Genomic DNA, 13,055 nt, shown 5'->3' on the forward strand with positions numbered 1-13,055 from the left:
CTGGGAATTGTGGCTTTTGGACCCATGAATTTCAGCTTTTGGAAACCAGGAATTTTGGATTTTGGCATTGGGAATTTCAGCTTTTAGAGCTGAGAAATTTGGCTTGTACAGCACTGGGAACTTCAGGTTTTGGAATGGGGAATTTCAGCTTTTGAAATTGAGAATTTTGGCTTCTGCAGCGCTGGGAATTTCAGCTTTTGGAGCCGGGAATTTCAGCTTTTGCAGGGCTGAGAATTTTGGATTTTCGAATTGGGAATTTCAGCTTTTGGAGCACTGGGAATTTCGGCTTTTGCAGAGCTGGGAATTTCAGCTTTTGGAACCCCAAATCCCCCCCCAGTCCCATCCCCTGAGCCCAAATCTGCTCCAGCCCCAAACCCCCCGAATTTCCCCCATCCCAATGAACACACAGAACATTTTTTTTTTGTTTCACTCGCCTTTTCTGCAAATACAGAGCTCCGTCCTCACCCGCAGATTTGTGTCTTTAATTCCAAATTTCATGGCTTTGGATTCCACAGTGGGACGGGAGGAAGAACAAAAAGGAGGAGGAAGAACTTGGGGCAGCTTTGGTTCTTTTCCCGCGGGTTTTTTGGGGTTTTTTAGGGTTTTTTGGGGGCTCAGGGCCGCCCTGGGGGGGCCGATAAGGCTGCGGAGAAATCCTGGAGGAGCCACCCCCGGGCCCTGCAGAGTGCAATTAGACAGCGGTAATTAGGGGTAATTAACACTGTGATGAGGAGGGGGGTTTGGATTTTGGGGATCCCCAGGGGGGGATTTTGGCACCTCTGAGGTGAAATTCCCAGTGGGATCAGGAAGGAGGAGGAAGCCCAGTGAACAGGGATTGATTTCCCAGCTGGAATTCCCAGAAAATGGGGAAGGAGCACAGGGAGCAGAGATTTATTTCCCTGCTGGAATTCCCAATGGGATGAGGAAAGGGGAAGGAGATGAGGGAACAGGGATTTATTTCCCTGCTGGAATTTATCCCCAGTGGGATGAGGAAGGAGGAAGCCCAAGGAGTGGGGATTTATTTCCCTGCTGGAATTCCCAATATGATCAGGAAGGAGGAATGAGCCCAGGCAGGCCAGGGATTTATTTCCCAGCTGGAATTCATCCCCAGTGGGATGAGGAAAGGGGAGCAAGCCCAAGGAGTGGGGATTTATTTCCCAGCTGGAATTCATCCCCAGTGGGATCAGGAAGGAGGAATAACCCCACCAGGGCAGGAACAAGGACGTGCCCAGCCCACAGGGAACCGGCTCCTGGGTTTTCAGGAATTCTCTTTGGAGGCCAAAAGGGAACGGAGGAAACAACAACAACAACAACACCACCAGGAGATCCCCATCAGCACCAGGAACAGGCCCAGGGAACAGGCCCAGGGTGTGGCTGCAGCTCCAGGGCTGCACAAAGTGCTTCATTCCCCAGGATTGGGCTGGGACAGGCAGGAGGAGACCCGGGAGTGAGGCTGAGTGAGGAGGGGGAGCTGAGACCCCCAAAAGCGGCAGCGTTTCCTTCCTTCAGGGTTTCCTTCCTTCAGTGTTTCCTTCCTTCAGCATTTCCTCCCTCAATATTTCCTCATTATTTCCCCCCTCAGCATTTCCCCTCTCAGCATTTCCTCAGTTTTTCCCCCTCATTGTTTCCTCCTCTCAGCATTTCCTCATTATTTTCTCCCTCATTATTTCCCCCCCTCATTATTTCCTCATTGTTTCCTCCTTATTTCCTCCTTCAGCATTTCCTCAGCATTTCCCCCTCAGTATTTCCCCCTCTCAGCATTTCCTCATTATTTCCCCTCCATCATTTCCTCATTATTTCCCCCCTCAGTTTCCTCCTCTCAAGCATTTCCTCATTTCCCCTCCTCATCATTTCCCCCCTCAGCATTTCCTCAGTTTTTTCCCCTCATTATTTCCTCTTCTCAGCATTTCCTCATTATTTTCTCCCTCATTATTTCCCCACTTTATTATTTCCCCTCCTCATTATTTCCTCATTATTTCCCCCCTTTATTATTTCCCCTCCTCATCATTTCCTCATTATTTCCCCCTTTATCATTTCCCGCTGTGATCACTTCCCCTGGACCAGCTCCTGCAGGCTCCTCTCCACCTCCAGGGCCGACTCCCAGGGCACCACCGTGGCCTGGAAGGTCCCGGGTGGCTCCTGCAGGATCAGCCTGTGCATGGGGTATCCCTTCCTGGGGAACGCCACGTCCCCCGGCCTCAAACCCCCGGCGGGACAGAAATCATTGGCTCCATCCCCGACATAAAACACCCTCTGGAACTCCACGTCCTCCCCGGCCCTCTGCTCCAGGTACTCCCGGAGGATCTTCCCCTTGCACATGTTGGCCGGGCACCGCGGGCACCGGTGGCTGTGGAAAGGCCCCAAAGTCAGGAATCCTCGTCCGTCCACGCCCGCGGGATTGCTGAAAACCTTCCTGAACAACGACCTGGCCCCCATGGCCCTGAGCTTGGCCTCCACCCCAAAGACGTTGGCGTCGGAGATGAGGATGAGCTCGAAGAGCCGGCGGTGCTTGGAGAGGAACTTGAGCAGGCTGGGGACACCGGGGGACAGCGGGAGGGACTCGTAGGTGGCCCGGAGGTCGGAGGGACGCACGCCCTGCTCGCCCAGCCAGGCCAGCACCCGCTGCATGTGCCGGTTGTAGGGTTCGGTGTCGGGGTCGTGCTGGAGGTGCCCGGGCAGGGCCCGGCCCCGCAGGACGGAGTCGTCGCTGTTCTCGTCCACCAGCGTCTCGTCGAAGTCAAACACCAGCAGGAAGAGGGGAGGGGGACTGGGGGGAGAGGCCTGGGGGGAGAGGGGGGTTATTGGGGTGTCATTGTCATTGGAATGTCATTGGGGTGCCATTGTCATTGTACTTGGGGTGTCACTGTTATTGGGGTGCCATTGTCATTGGGGTGCCATTGAGGTGTCATTGTCATTGTACTTGGGGTGCCATTTTTATTGGGATGTCATTGGGATGTCATTGTCATTGGGGTGCCATTGTCATTGTACTCGGGGTGTCATTGGACTGTCATTGTAACTGTACTTGGGGTGTCACTGTCATTGGGGTGCCATTGTCATTGGGGTGCCATTGGGGTGTCACTGTCATCACTGTCACTGTTATTGGGGTGTCATTATTATTGGGGTGTCATTGTACTTGAGGTGTCATTGTCATTGTACTTGGGGTGCCGTTTTAATTGGGGTGTCATTGGGGTGTCATTGTACTTGGGGTATAATTGTTATTGGGGTGTGATTGTCATTGAGGTGTCGTTGTCATTGGAGTGTCACTGTCATTGGGGTGTCACTGTCACAGTCATTGGGGTGTCATTGTTATTGGGATGGCATTGTCATTGTACTTGGGGTGCCATTTTTATTGGGGTGTCATTGTCATTGAGGTGTCATTGTCATCACTGTCACTGTTATTGGGGTGTCATTGTTACTGGGGTGTCATTGTTATTGTACTTGGGGTGTCATTGTTATTGGGGTGTCATTGGGTGTCATTGTCATCACTGTCACTGTCCTTGAGGTGTCACTGTTATTACGGTGTCACTGGGGTGTCACTGTTATTGGGGTATTGCTGTTATTGGGGTGTCACTCTCACTGTCATTGGAGTGTCACTGCCATTGGGGTGTCACTGTCACTGAGGTCTCACTGTCCCTGGGGTCCAGTGTCACTGGTCACTCCCAGGAAGGACAGACCCCGCTGTCACTGGGGTGTCACTGTCATTGGGGTCTCACTGTCCCTGGGGTCCAGTGGCACTGGGGTGTCACTGTCATTGGGGTGTCCCTGTCATTGGGGTGTCCCTGTCACTGGGTCCAGTGTCACTGGTCACTCCCAGGAAGGACAGACCCCACTGACCCCAGTGACCACCCCGGGGCTCACTGAGCCCACCCTGATGTTCCCATCCAGGCCAGGAAGGGTTAATCCACCCTGACCCCCCCATCACCGGGGGCACCGGGATTTTGGGGAGCTCCAGGAGGAAATTCCTCATTTTGAGGAGCTCCAGGAGGAAATTCCCAATTTTTTGAGGAGCTCCAGGGGGAAATTTTGGATTTTTTGAGGAGTTCCAGAGAGAAATTTTGCATTTTTGGGGAGCTCCAGGCAGAAATTTCTCAATTTTGGGGGAGCTCCAGGGAGGAATTTTGGATTTTTGAGGAGCTCCAAGGGGAAATTCCCATTTTTGGGAGCCAATCCCGAGGTGACAGAGGTGACAATGGTGACACTGACCTTGAAGAGGCAGCACCTTCTCATCCCGGCACCATCCCCTCCTGAGGGCTGCAAAACACAGGGAAAAAAAGAGAATTTGGGTTAAAAAAAGAGAATTTTGGGTAAAAAAGAGGGAATTTGGTAATTTTCCTTGGATTATCCTGAGTTTAGGAGCTTTTTTTCCAGGGTGGGGGGATTAAAGGAGAGCTGAGCCCTCATAATTCCTCATGAGGGCAGAGAGGGAAGGGAAAAAAATCCGGGAAGAGAAAAAAAATGGGAAGAGTTAAAAAAAAAAAAAACCCACACAAAAAAGAGAAGAAGGAAAAAAAAAAAAGGAGGCAGAGGGGACAAAAAAAGTAAAAACAAAACTGGGAGTAGCAAAAATAACCCGGGAAGAGCAAAAAAAATAAAATAAAATAAACCCAAGAAGAGGAAAAAAAAAATTGGGAAGAGGAAAAAAAAAAACACCCTGAACAAACAAACAAAAACCACAACCAAACAAAATATGAACAAAATTTGGAACAGCAAAAACCAAAACCAGGAATAGTAAAAAAAAAAAAAAAAAAAAAAAAAAAAAAAAAAAAAAAAAAAAAAAAAAAAAAAAATTCCGTGAAGAGAAAAAGATTAAAAAAACGAAAAGAAAAAGGAGAAGAGAAAGGAAAAGAAAAAGAAAAGGAAGAAAAAAGGAAACAGAAAATTAAAAAAAAAAAAAAAAAAAAAAAAAAAGGAAAGAGAAAAAGAAAGGAGAAAAAAAAAAAAAAAAGAAAAAGAGAAAAAAAAAAAATCAACAAAACCCCAAAAAATTCCCCAAAAACCCGGGAATGGTGAAAACCGGTGAAAACAACCCAAAAATCCGTCCTAGATTTTTTTCCCAATTAATTCGGGATGTCCCTTTAGATGGACAAATTCTCCCAGAACAAAACCAAAAAACCGGAATTTTACCGACCCCTGGTGGCCTCAAAAAATCTCTCGATTATTTTGGGCACAAAAACCATTAAAATTAAAAAACCTTCAGCACCTGGAGCGGGGAAAAGGAGCCCGGGATGGAATTTGGGCTGGAAAATTCGGAAAAAATCTTTTTTTAAATTTTATTTGTGATGGAATTTGGGCTGGAAAATTTGGAAAAATAATTTTTTTATTTTATTTCTGAGGTCTGGAACTGCAGATTGGGCGTTTCTTTGCTAAAAATAAAACCCAGAAAAGAACTTGAGGGTTTATTTAGAGACTAAAATTGGAGGTAAAAAACCATCAGGGTTGAGCTGGGAGCGGTTTCTAAAAAGGGGGAAAAAACCAGAGATTGGACAGGAAAGAGAAATTGGGATTTTGGGCGTTGCCAGAAGAGAAAAAATAATTTGGGATGAAAATTCAGGGAGAGTTTGGAGGGTGGGAAAGAGCCCTGGGGACATTGGGGGACATTGGAGGACATTGGGGACATTGGGGGACATTGGGGGGACATTGGGGACATTGGGGACACTGGGGACATTGGGGGACATTGGGGGGACATTGGGGACATTGGGGACATTGGGGGACAGTGGGGACATTGGGGGACATTGGGGGGACATTGGGGGGACATTGGAGGACATTGGGGACATTGGGGGACATTGGGGACATTGGGGACACTGGGGACATTGGGGGACATTGGGGGGACATTGGGGGGACATTGAGGGGACATTGGGGGGACATTGGGGGGACATTGGGGGACATTGGGGGACATTGGGGACATTGGGGACATTGGGGACATTGGGGACATTGGGGACATTGGGGACATTGGGGGACATTGGGGGACATTGGGGACATTGGGGGACATTGGGGGGGACATTGGGGGACATTGGGGGGATATTGGGGACATTGGGGACATTGGGGACATTGGGGGGACATTGGGGGACATTGGGGACATTGGGGACATTGGGGGGATATTGGGGGGGACATTGGGGGACATTGGGGGGATATTGGGGACATTGGGGGGACATTGGGGGACATTGGGGGGACATTGGGGGGACATTGGGGGGATATTGGGGACATTGGGGGGACATTGGGGACATTGGGGGACATTGGGGGGGACATTGGGGGACATTGGGGGGATATTGGGGACATTGGGGGGATATTGGGGACATTGGGGGGACATTGGGGGACATTGGGGGGATATTGGGGACATTGGGGACATTGGGGGACATTGGGGGGACATTGGGGGACATTGGGGGGATATTGGGGACATTGGGGACATTGGGGGACATTGGGGGGACATTGGGGACATTGGGGACATTGGGGGACATTGGGGGGACATTGGGGGACATTGGGGACATTGGGGGGATATTGGGGGGACATTGGGGGACATTGGGGACATTGGGGGGACATTGGGGGGACATTGAGGGGACATTGAGGGGACATTGGGGACATTGGGGGGACATTGGGGGGACATTGGGGGGACATTGGGGGGATATTGGGGACATTGGGGGGACATTGGGGACATTGGGGGACATTGGGGGGGACATTGGGGGACATTGGGGGGATATTGGGGACATTGGGGGGATATTGGGGACATTGGGGGGACATTGGGGGACATTGGGGGGATATTGGGGACATTGGGGACATTGGGGGACATTGGGGGGACATTGGGGGACATTGGGGGGATATTGGGGACATTGGGGACATTGGGGGACATTGGGGGGACATTGGGGACATTGGGGACATTGGGGGACATTGGGGACATGGGGGGACATTGGGGGACATTGGGGACATTGGGGGGATATTGGGGGGACATTGGGGGACATTGGGGACATTGGGGGGACATTGGGGGGACATTGAGGGGACATTGAGGGGACATTGGGGACATTGGGGGGACATTGGGGGACATTGGGGGGATATTGGGGACATTGGGGACATTGGGGACATTGGGGGGACATTGGGGGACATTGGGGGACATTGGGGGGACATTGGGGGGACATTGGGGGGACATTGGGGACATTGGGGGACATTGGGGGGACATTGGGGGGACATTGGGGGGACATTGGGGGACATTGGGGGACATTGGGGGGATATTGGGGACATTGGGGGACATTGGGGGACATTGGGGACATTGGGGGGACATTGGGGGACACTGGGGGGACATTGGGGGATATTGGGGGACATTGGGGGGACATTGGGGGGACATTGGGGGACACTGGGGGGACATTGGGGACATTGGGGGGACATTGGGGGGACATTGGGGGGACATTGGGGGACATTGGGGACATTGGGGACATTGGGGACATTGGGGGACATTGGGGGGACATTGGGGGGACATTGGGGACATTGGGGGACATTGGGGGGGACATTGGGGGACATTGGGGGGATATTGGGGACATTGGGGACATTGGGGACATTGGGGGGACATTGGGGGACATTGGGGACATTGGGGACATTGGGGGGATATTGGGGGGGACATTGGGGGACATTGGGGGGATATTGGGGACATTGGGGGGACATTGGGGGACATTGGGGGGACATTGGGGGGACATTGGGGGGATATTGGGGACATTGGGGGGACATTGGGGACATTGGGGGACATTGGGGGGGACATTGGGGGACATTGGGGGGATATTGGGGACATTGGGGGGATATTGGGGACATTGGGGGGACATTGGGGGACATTGGGGGGATATTGGGGACATTGGGGACATTGGGGGACATTGGGGGGACATTGGGGGACATTGGGGGGATATTGGGGACATTGGGGACATTGGGGGACATTGGGGGGACATTGGGGACATTGGGGACATTGGGGGACATTGGGGGGACATTGGGGGACATTGGGGACATTGGGGGGATATTGGGGGGACATTGGGGGACATTGGGGACATTGGGGGGACATTGGGGGGACATTGAGGGGACATTGAGGGGACATTGGGGACATTGGGGGGACATTGGGGGGACATTGGGGGGACATTGGGGGGATATTGGGGACATTGGGGGGACATTGGGGACATTGGGGGACATTGGGGGGGACATTGGGGGACATTGGGGGGATATTGGGGACATTGGGGGGATATTGGGGACATTGGGGGGACATTGGGGGACATTGGGGGGATATTGGGGACATTGGGGACATTGGGGGACATTGGGGGGACATTGGGGGACATTGGGGGGATATTGGGGACATTGGGGACATTGGGGGACATTGGGGGGACATTGGGGACATTGGGGACATTGGGGGACATTGGGGACATGGGGGGACATTGGGGGACATTGGGGACATTGGGGGGATATTGGGGGGACATTGGGGGACATTGGGGACATTGGGGGGACATTGGGGGGACATTGAGGGGACATTGAGGGGACATTGGGGACATTGGGGGGACATTGGGGGGACATTGGGGGGACACTGGGGGGACATTGGGGACATTGGGGGGACATTGGGGGGACATTGGGGGACATTGGGGGACATTGGGGACATTGGGGACATTGGGGACATTGGGGGACATTGGGGGGACATTGGGGGGACATTGGGGACATTGGGGGACATTGGGGGGGACATTGGGGGACATTGGGGGGATATTGGGGACATTGGGGACATTGGGGACATTGGGGGGACATTGGGGGACATTGGGGACATTGGGGACATTGGGGGGATATTGGGGGGGACATTGGGGGACATTGGGGGGATATTGGGGACATTGGGGGGACATTGGGGGACATTGGGGGGACATTGGGGGGACATTGAGGGGACATTGGGGACATTGGGGGGACATTGGGGGGACATTGGGGGGACATTGGGGGGACATTGAGGGGACATTGAGGGGACATTGGGGGACATTGGGGACATTGGGGGGACATTGGGGGGATATTGGGGACATTGGGGGGACATTGGGGGACATTGGGGGGACATTGGGGGGACATTGGGGGACATTGGGGGGATATTGGGGACATTGGGGGACATTGGGGACATTGGGGGACATTGGGGGACATTGGGGGGACATTGGGGGACATTGGGGACATTGGGGACATTGGGGGACATTGGGGGACATTGGGGGGACATTGGGGACATTGGGGACATTGGGGGACATTGGGGACATGGGGGGACATTGGGGGACATTGGGGACATTGGGGGGATATTGGGGGGACATTGGGGGACATTGGGGACATTGGGGGGACATTGGGGGGACATTGGGGGGACATTGGGGGGACATTGAGGGGACATTGGGGGACATTGGGGACATTGGGGGGACATTGGGGACATTGGGGACATTGGGGGACATTGGGGACATGGGGGGACATTGGGGGACATTGGGGACATTGGGGGGACATTGGGGGGACATTGGGGGGACATTGAGGGGACATTGAGGGGACATTGGGGGACATTGGGGGACATTGGGGACACTGGGGGGACATTGGGGACATTGGGGGATATTGAGGGGACATTGGGGGGACATTGGGGGACATTGGGGACACTGGGGGGACATTGGGGACATTGGGGACATTGGGGGGACATTGAGGGGACATTGGGGGGACATTGGGGGACATTGGGGGACATTGGGGGGACATTGGGGGGACATTGGGGGGACATTAGGAAGGGAAATCCCGGCAGGAACAAATCCCAAATCCTAAATCCCAAATCCCAAAATCCCAAATTCTGGTCTAGGATGGGAGAAAGGGAAGGAAAATCCCGGCGGGAACAAATTCCAAATCCCAAATTTTTGTCCTGGATGGGGCAGAGGGAAGGGAAATCCCGGCGGGGGAGGAAGGGAAATCCCAAAATCCCAAAATCCCAAATTCTGGTCTGGGATGGGATAAAGAAAAGGGAAATCCCGGTGTGAGAGGATCCCAAATCCCAAATTTTGGTCCTGGATGGGAGAAAGGGAAGGGAAATCCCGGCAGGAACAAATCCCAAATCCCAAATTCTGCTCCGGGATGGGATAAAGGGAAATCCCGGCAGGAGAATTTCCCAAAAGAAGGAGAAAAAAAACAAAAAAAAAACCCAAAGCGCAGCCGGAGATTGGGGAAAGGAAAAATAACCGGGATATTTGTTCAGGAATAAAAGTTTGAACCCCCCGGGAATTGTCGGGAATCCTTTCCCGGAACGTTCCCTGCCCGAATTTCGGGAATTTTGGGGGGAATTTCGGGGAATTTGGGGATTTCTATCCCCGCTGAGCCGAGCGGGGAAAGGTCAGAACCGCCCCGCGCCCTCCGGATCCCAAAAAACCCAAAAAAACCCCCAAACCCCCCCAAAAACCCCAAAAAACCCCCCCAAAAACCCCCAAACCGCTCCCGGCCGTTTCCCCGCCCCGTTCCCGGTTTTTGGAGCGTTTTAACCCCAAATTTCGGGGTTTTTTTTAACAAACTCCAACCAAAATTATTTTTACCAAACTCCAATTTGTGTCCCGGAGGAAATTCCAGCGGAATTCCCGGGAAAACCAGCGGGGAACCCCCGGAATCCCCGGAATTCCCGGTTCAAAGAGAAGCGGGACAGGAGAAATTCGGGATTTCCCGGGAATTCCCGGGAATTCCTGGGAATTTCTGGGAATTCCCGGGGAAGGAGCGCTCGGAACCGGTTCCGGCGCCACCCCCGGATCCTCTCGGGAATTCGGGGCCGGTTTTTCCCGGGGTTTGTTGTTTTTCCAGCCGGGAATTCCCGGCTCGGGGGGTCCAGTCCCGGATTTCCAGCCCCGGGTTCCCTCCTTACCGGGTCAGAACCTGCCGGGGGCCGGTTCGGGGCCGGTTTGAGCCGGTTCGGGGCCGGTTTGAGCCGGTTTGAGCCGGTTCTGTCCCGGTTCTGTCCCGGTCCGGTCCCGGTTCGGAGCCGCCGCCGCCGCCCCGAGCGCGGCCCCTTTAAATCGCCTCCACCGCACTGCGGTGACGTCACCGCCAGCACAGCCAATAGGAGCGCGGCTTTCCCTCTGCGGGGGCGTGGTCAACACAAACCACGCCCCTTTCCCCCGAGGGGCGGGGGGAGCGCTCTCAGGCCCCGCCCACGCGGCGCCGCCAAAAGTTGCCAAATTGGGATAAAAAAACAACAAAATCCCGGTTTTTCCACCAAAAAAACCCCGTCCTTGTGTGGCCGGGGCCGTCCAGGGTGAGGGGGAGGTTCTGCCGTGAAAACACAGAGGGAAAAACGCTCGAATTGTCCCAAAAATAAACCCCGGGAGGCGCCCGGGGGATAAATTTGGGATTTGGGAAAGGGAATTGCAGGGCGGGGGTGCCAAGGGAGCCCCGCCCGGTATCGCCCGGACCGCAGGAGATAAAAATACCGGGGGAGAAAAAACCACACCCAGGGCGCTTTGACTTTGGGTTTTTATTTTTAAATTTTTTTTTCAATTTTTTGGTTTTTTTTTTTTCAAATTTTTGGGCTTTTTTTTCCAAATTTTTTTTTTCTTTTTCAATTTTTTTGGAGGTTTTTTTTATTCCAATTTTTGGGGGGTTTTTTTTCCCAATTTTTGGGGTTTTTTTAAAAAAATTTTTGGGGTTTTTTTGGATTTTTTTTTGCTTTTTTTCCCCTGGTTTTTAATTAAAAGCGCCCAGGACGGGGAAGGCGCGGCCGGGATTCCAAAGGTCGGGAAAAGCCGCCCGGGATTTGTCTCTCCCCCCTCCGGGGCTGCGGTGCCACGTTGTCCCCGGGCCGCGCTCCGGGACCAGAAATCCTGATTTTTTTGCTGTTTTTTGGTGGAATTTTGTCGCAAAGCGGAGCTGGAGAGTCCCCGGGATGTTCCCCAGGTGCCGCTCCTGGGAATGGCCGGGAATTCCTTCAGGGAATTCCTACAGGGAATTATTTTGGGGAATTATTTTAGGGGATTATTTTGGGGAATTTTTTTTGGGAATTATTTTTATCCCCCGCTCAGCCCAGGACTCTCCGCTCTGGGATTTTCTCCCGTTTTCCCCCGGAGGTTTCCCCGCTCCAGCCCCGCCGGAGGCTCCAAAAGGGGAATTTCCAAAGAGGGAATTTCCCCAGGGCTCCTCCCGGCCCTGCCCAGAGGGATCACCCCAAACCCACCCCGGGACCACCCCGGGATCACCCCAAACCCACCCCGGGACCACCCCGGGATCACCCCAAACCCACCCCGGGACCACCCCGGGATCATCCCAAACCCATCCCAGGCTCACCCCGAACCCATCCCGGATCCATCCCGGGATAATCCCAAATCCATCCTCAACCCACCCCAGGATCATCCCAAACCTATCCCAGACCCATCCTGGGAAAATCCCAAATCCATCCTGGACCCATCCTGGTCCTAACCCGGGATCATCCCAAATCCATCCCGGGATCACCCCTGACCCACCCCGGGATCATCCCAGACCCATCCCAGACCTAACCCGGGATAATCCCAAATCCATCCTGGACCCGTCCTGGGATAATCCCAAATCTATCCTGGACCCATCCCGGGATCACCCCAGACCCATCCCAAGCTTATCCCAAATCCATCCCGGGATCATCCCGGGATCACCCCAGACCCATCCCAGGCTCATCCCAAATCCATCCCGGCCCCATCTCGGGATAATTCTGGATCATCCCAAATCCATCCCGGGATCATCCTGGATCCATCCCAAATCCATCCCGGCCCCGTCCTGGGATAATCCCAAATCCACCCTGGACCCGTCCCAGGCTCATCCCAAACCCATCCCGGGCTCATCCCGACCCCATTCCCGGCCCCGGGGTTTTGGCAGAGCCGCTCCCGGTGATTTTCCACTGCGGAGAGTCCCGGGAGCGGCCGAGGACAGAGCCGGGAGCTCCTGGAAATAACCACGGGAACCTTTTCCCATCCCTGGAAAAAAACTACAGGAACCTCTTCCAATCCCTGGATAAAACCGCGGGAGATTTTTCCAACCCCTGGATAAAACCATGGGAGCCTTTTCCCATCCCTGGAAAACCACGGGAACCTTTTCCAATCCCTTGGATCCTCCTG

General features: G+C 53.6%; 1 protein-coding gene across 1 annotated transcript; it reads right to left on the reverse strand.

The window, feature by feature from the left end:
• Nucleotides 1-580: 580 nt before the first annotated feature.
• On the reverse strand, nt 581-10,970 carry PHOSPHO1 (phosphoethanolamine/phosphocholine phosphatase 1). Its single transcript, XM_083877605.1, has 3 exons — nt 10,841-10,970; nt 4,204-4,251; nt 581-2,781 (listed from the first exon to the last, which is right to left on the reverse strand). Exons 2-3 carry the CDS (start codon nt 4,225-4,227, stop codon nt 2,047-2,049), a joined length of 759 nt encoding a protein of 252 aa, XP_083733731.1. The 5' UTR covers nt 4,228-4,251; nt 10,841-10,970; the 3' UTR covers nt 581-2,046.
• Nucleotides 10,971-13,055: the final 2,085 nt, after the last annotated feature.

The sequence above is a fragment of the Zosterops lateralis genome (assembly GCF_965231275.1).
Source record: "Zosterops lateralis genome assembly, chromosome: 24".
Lineage (NCBI taxonomy): Eukaryota > Metazoa > Chordata > Aves > Passeriformes > Zosteropidae > Zosterops > Zosterops lateralis.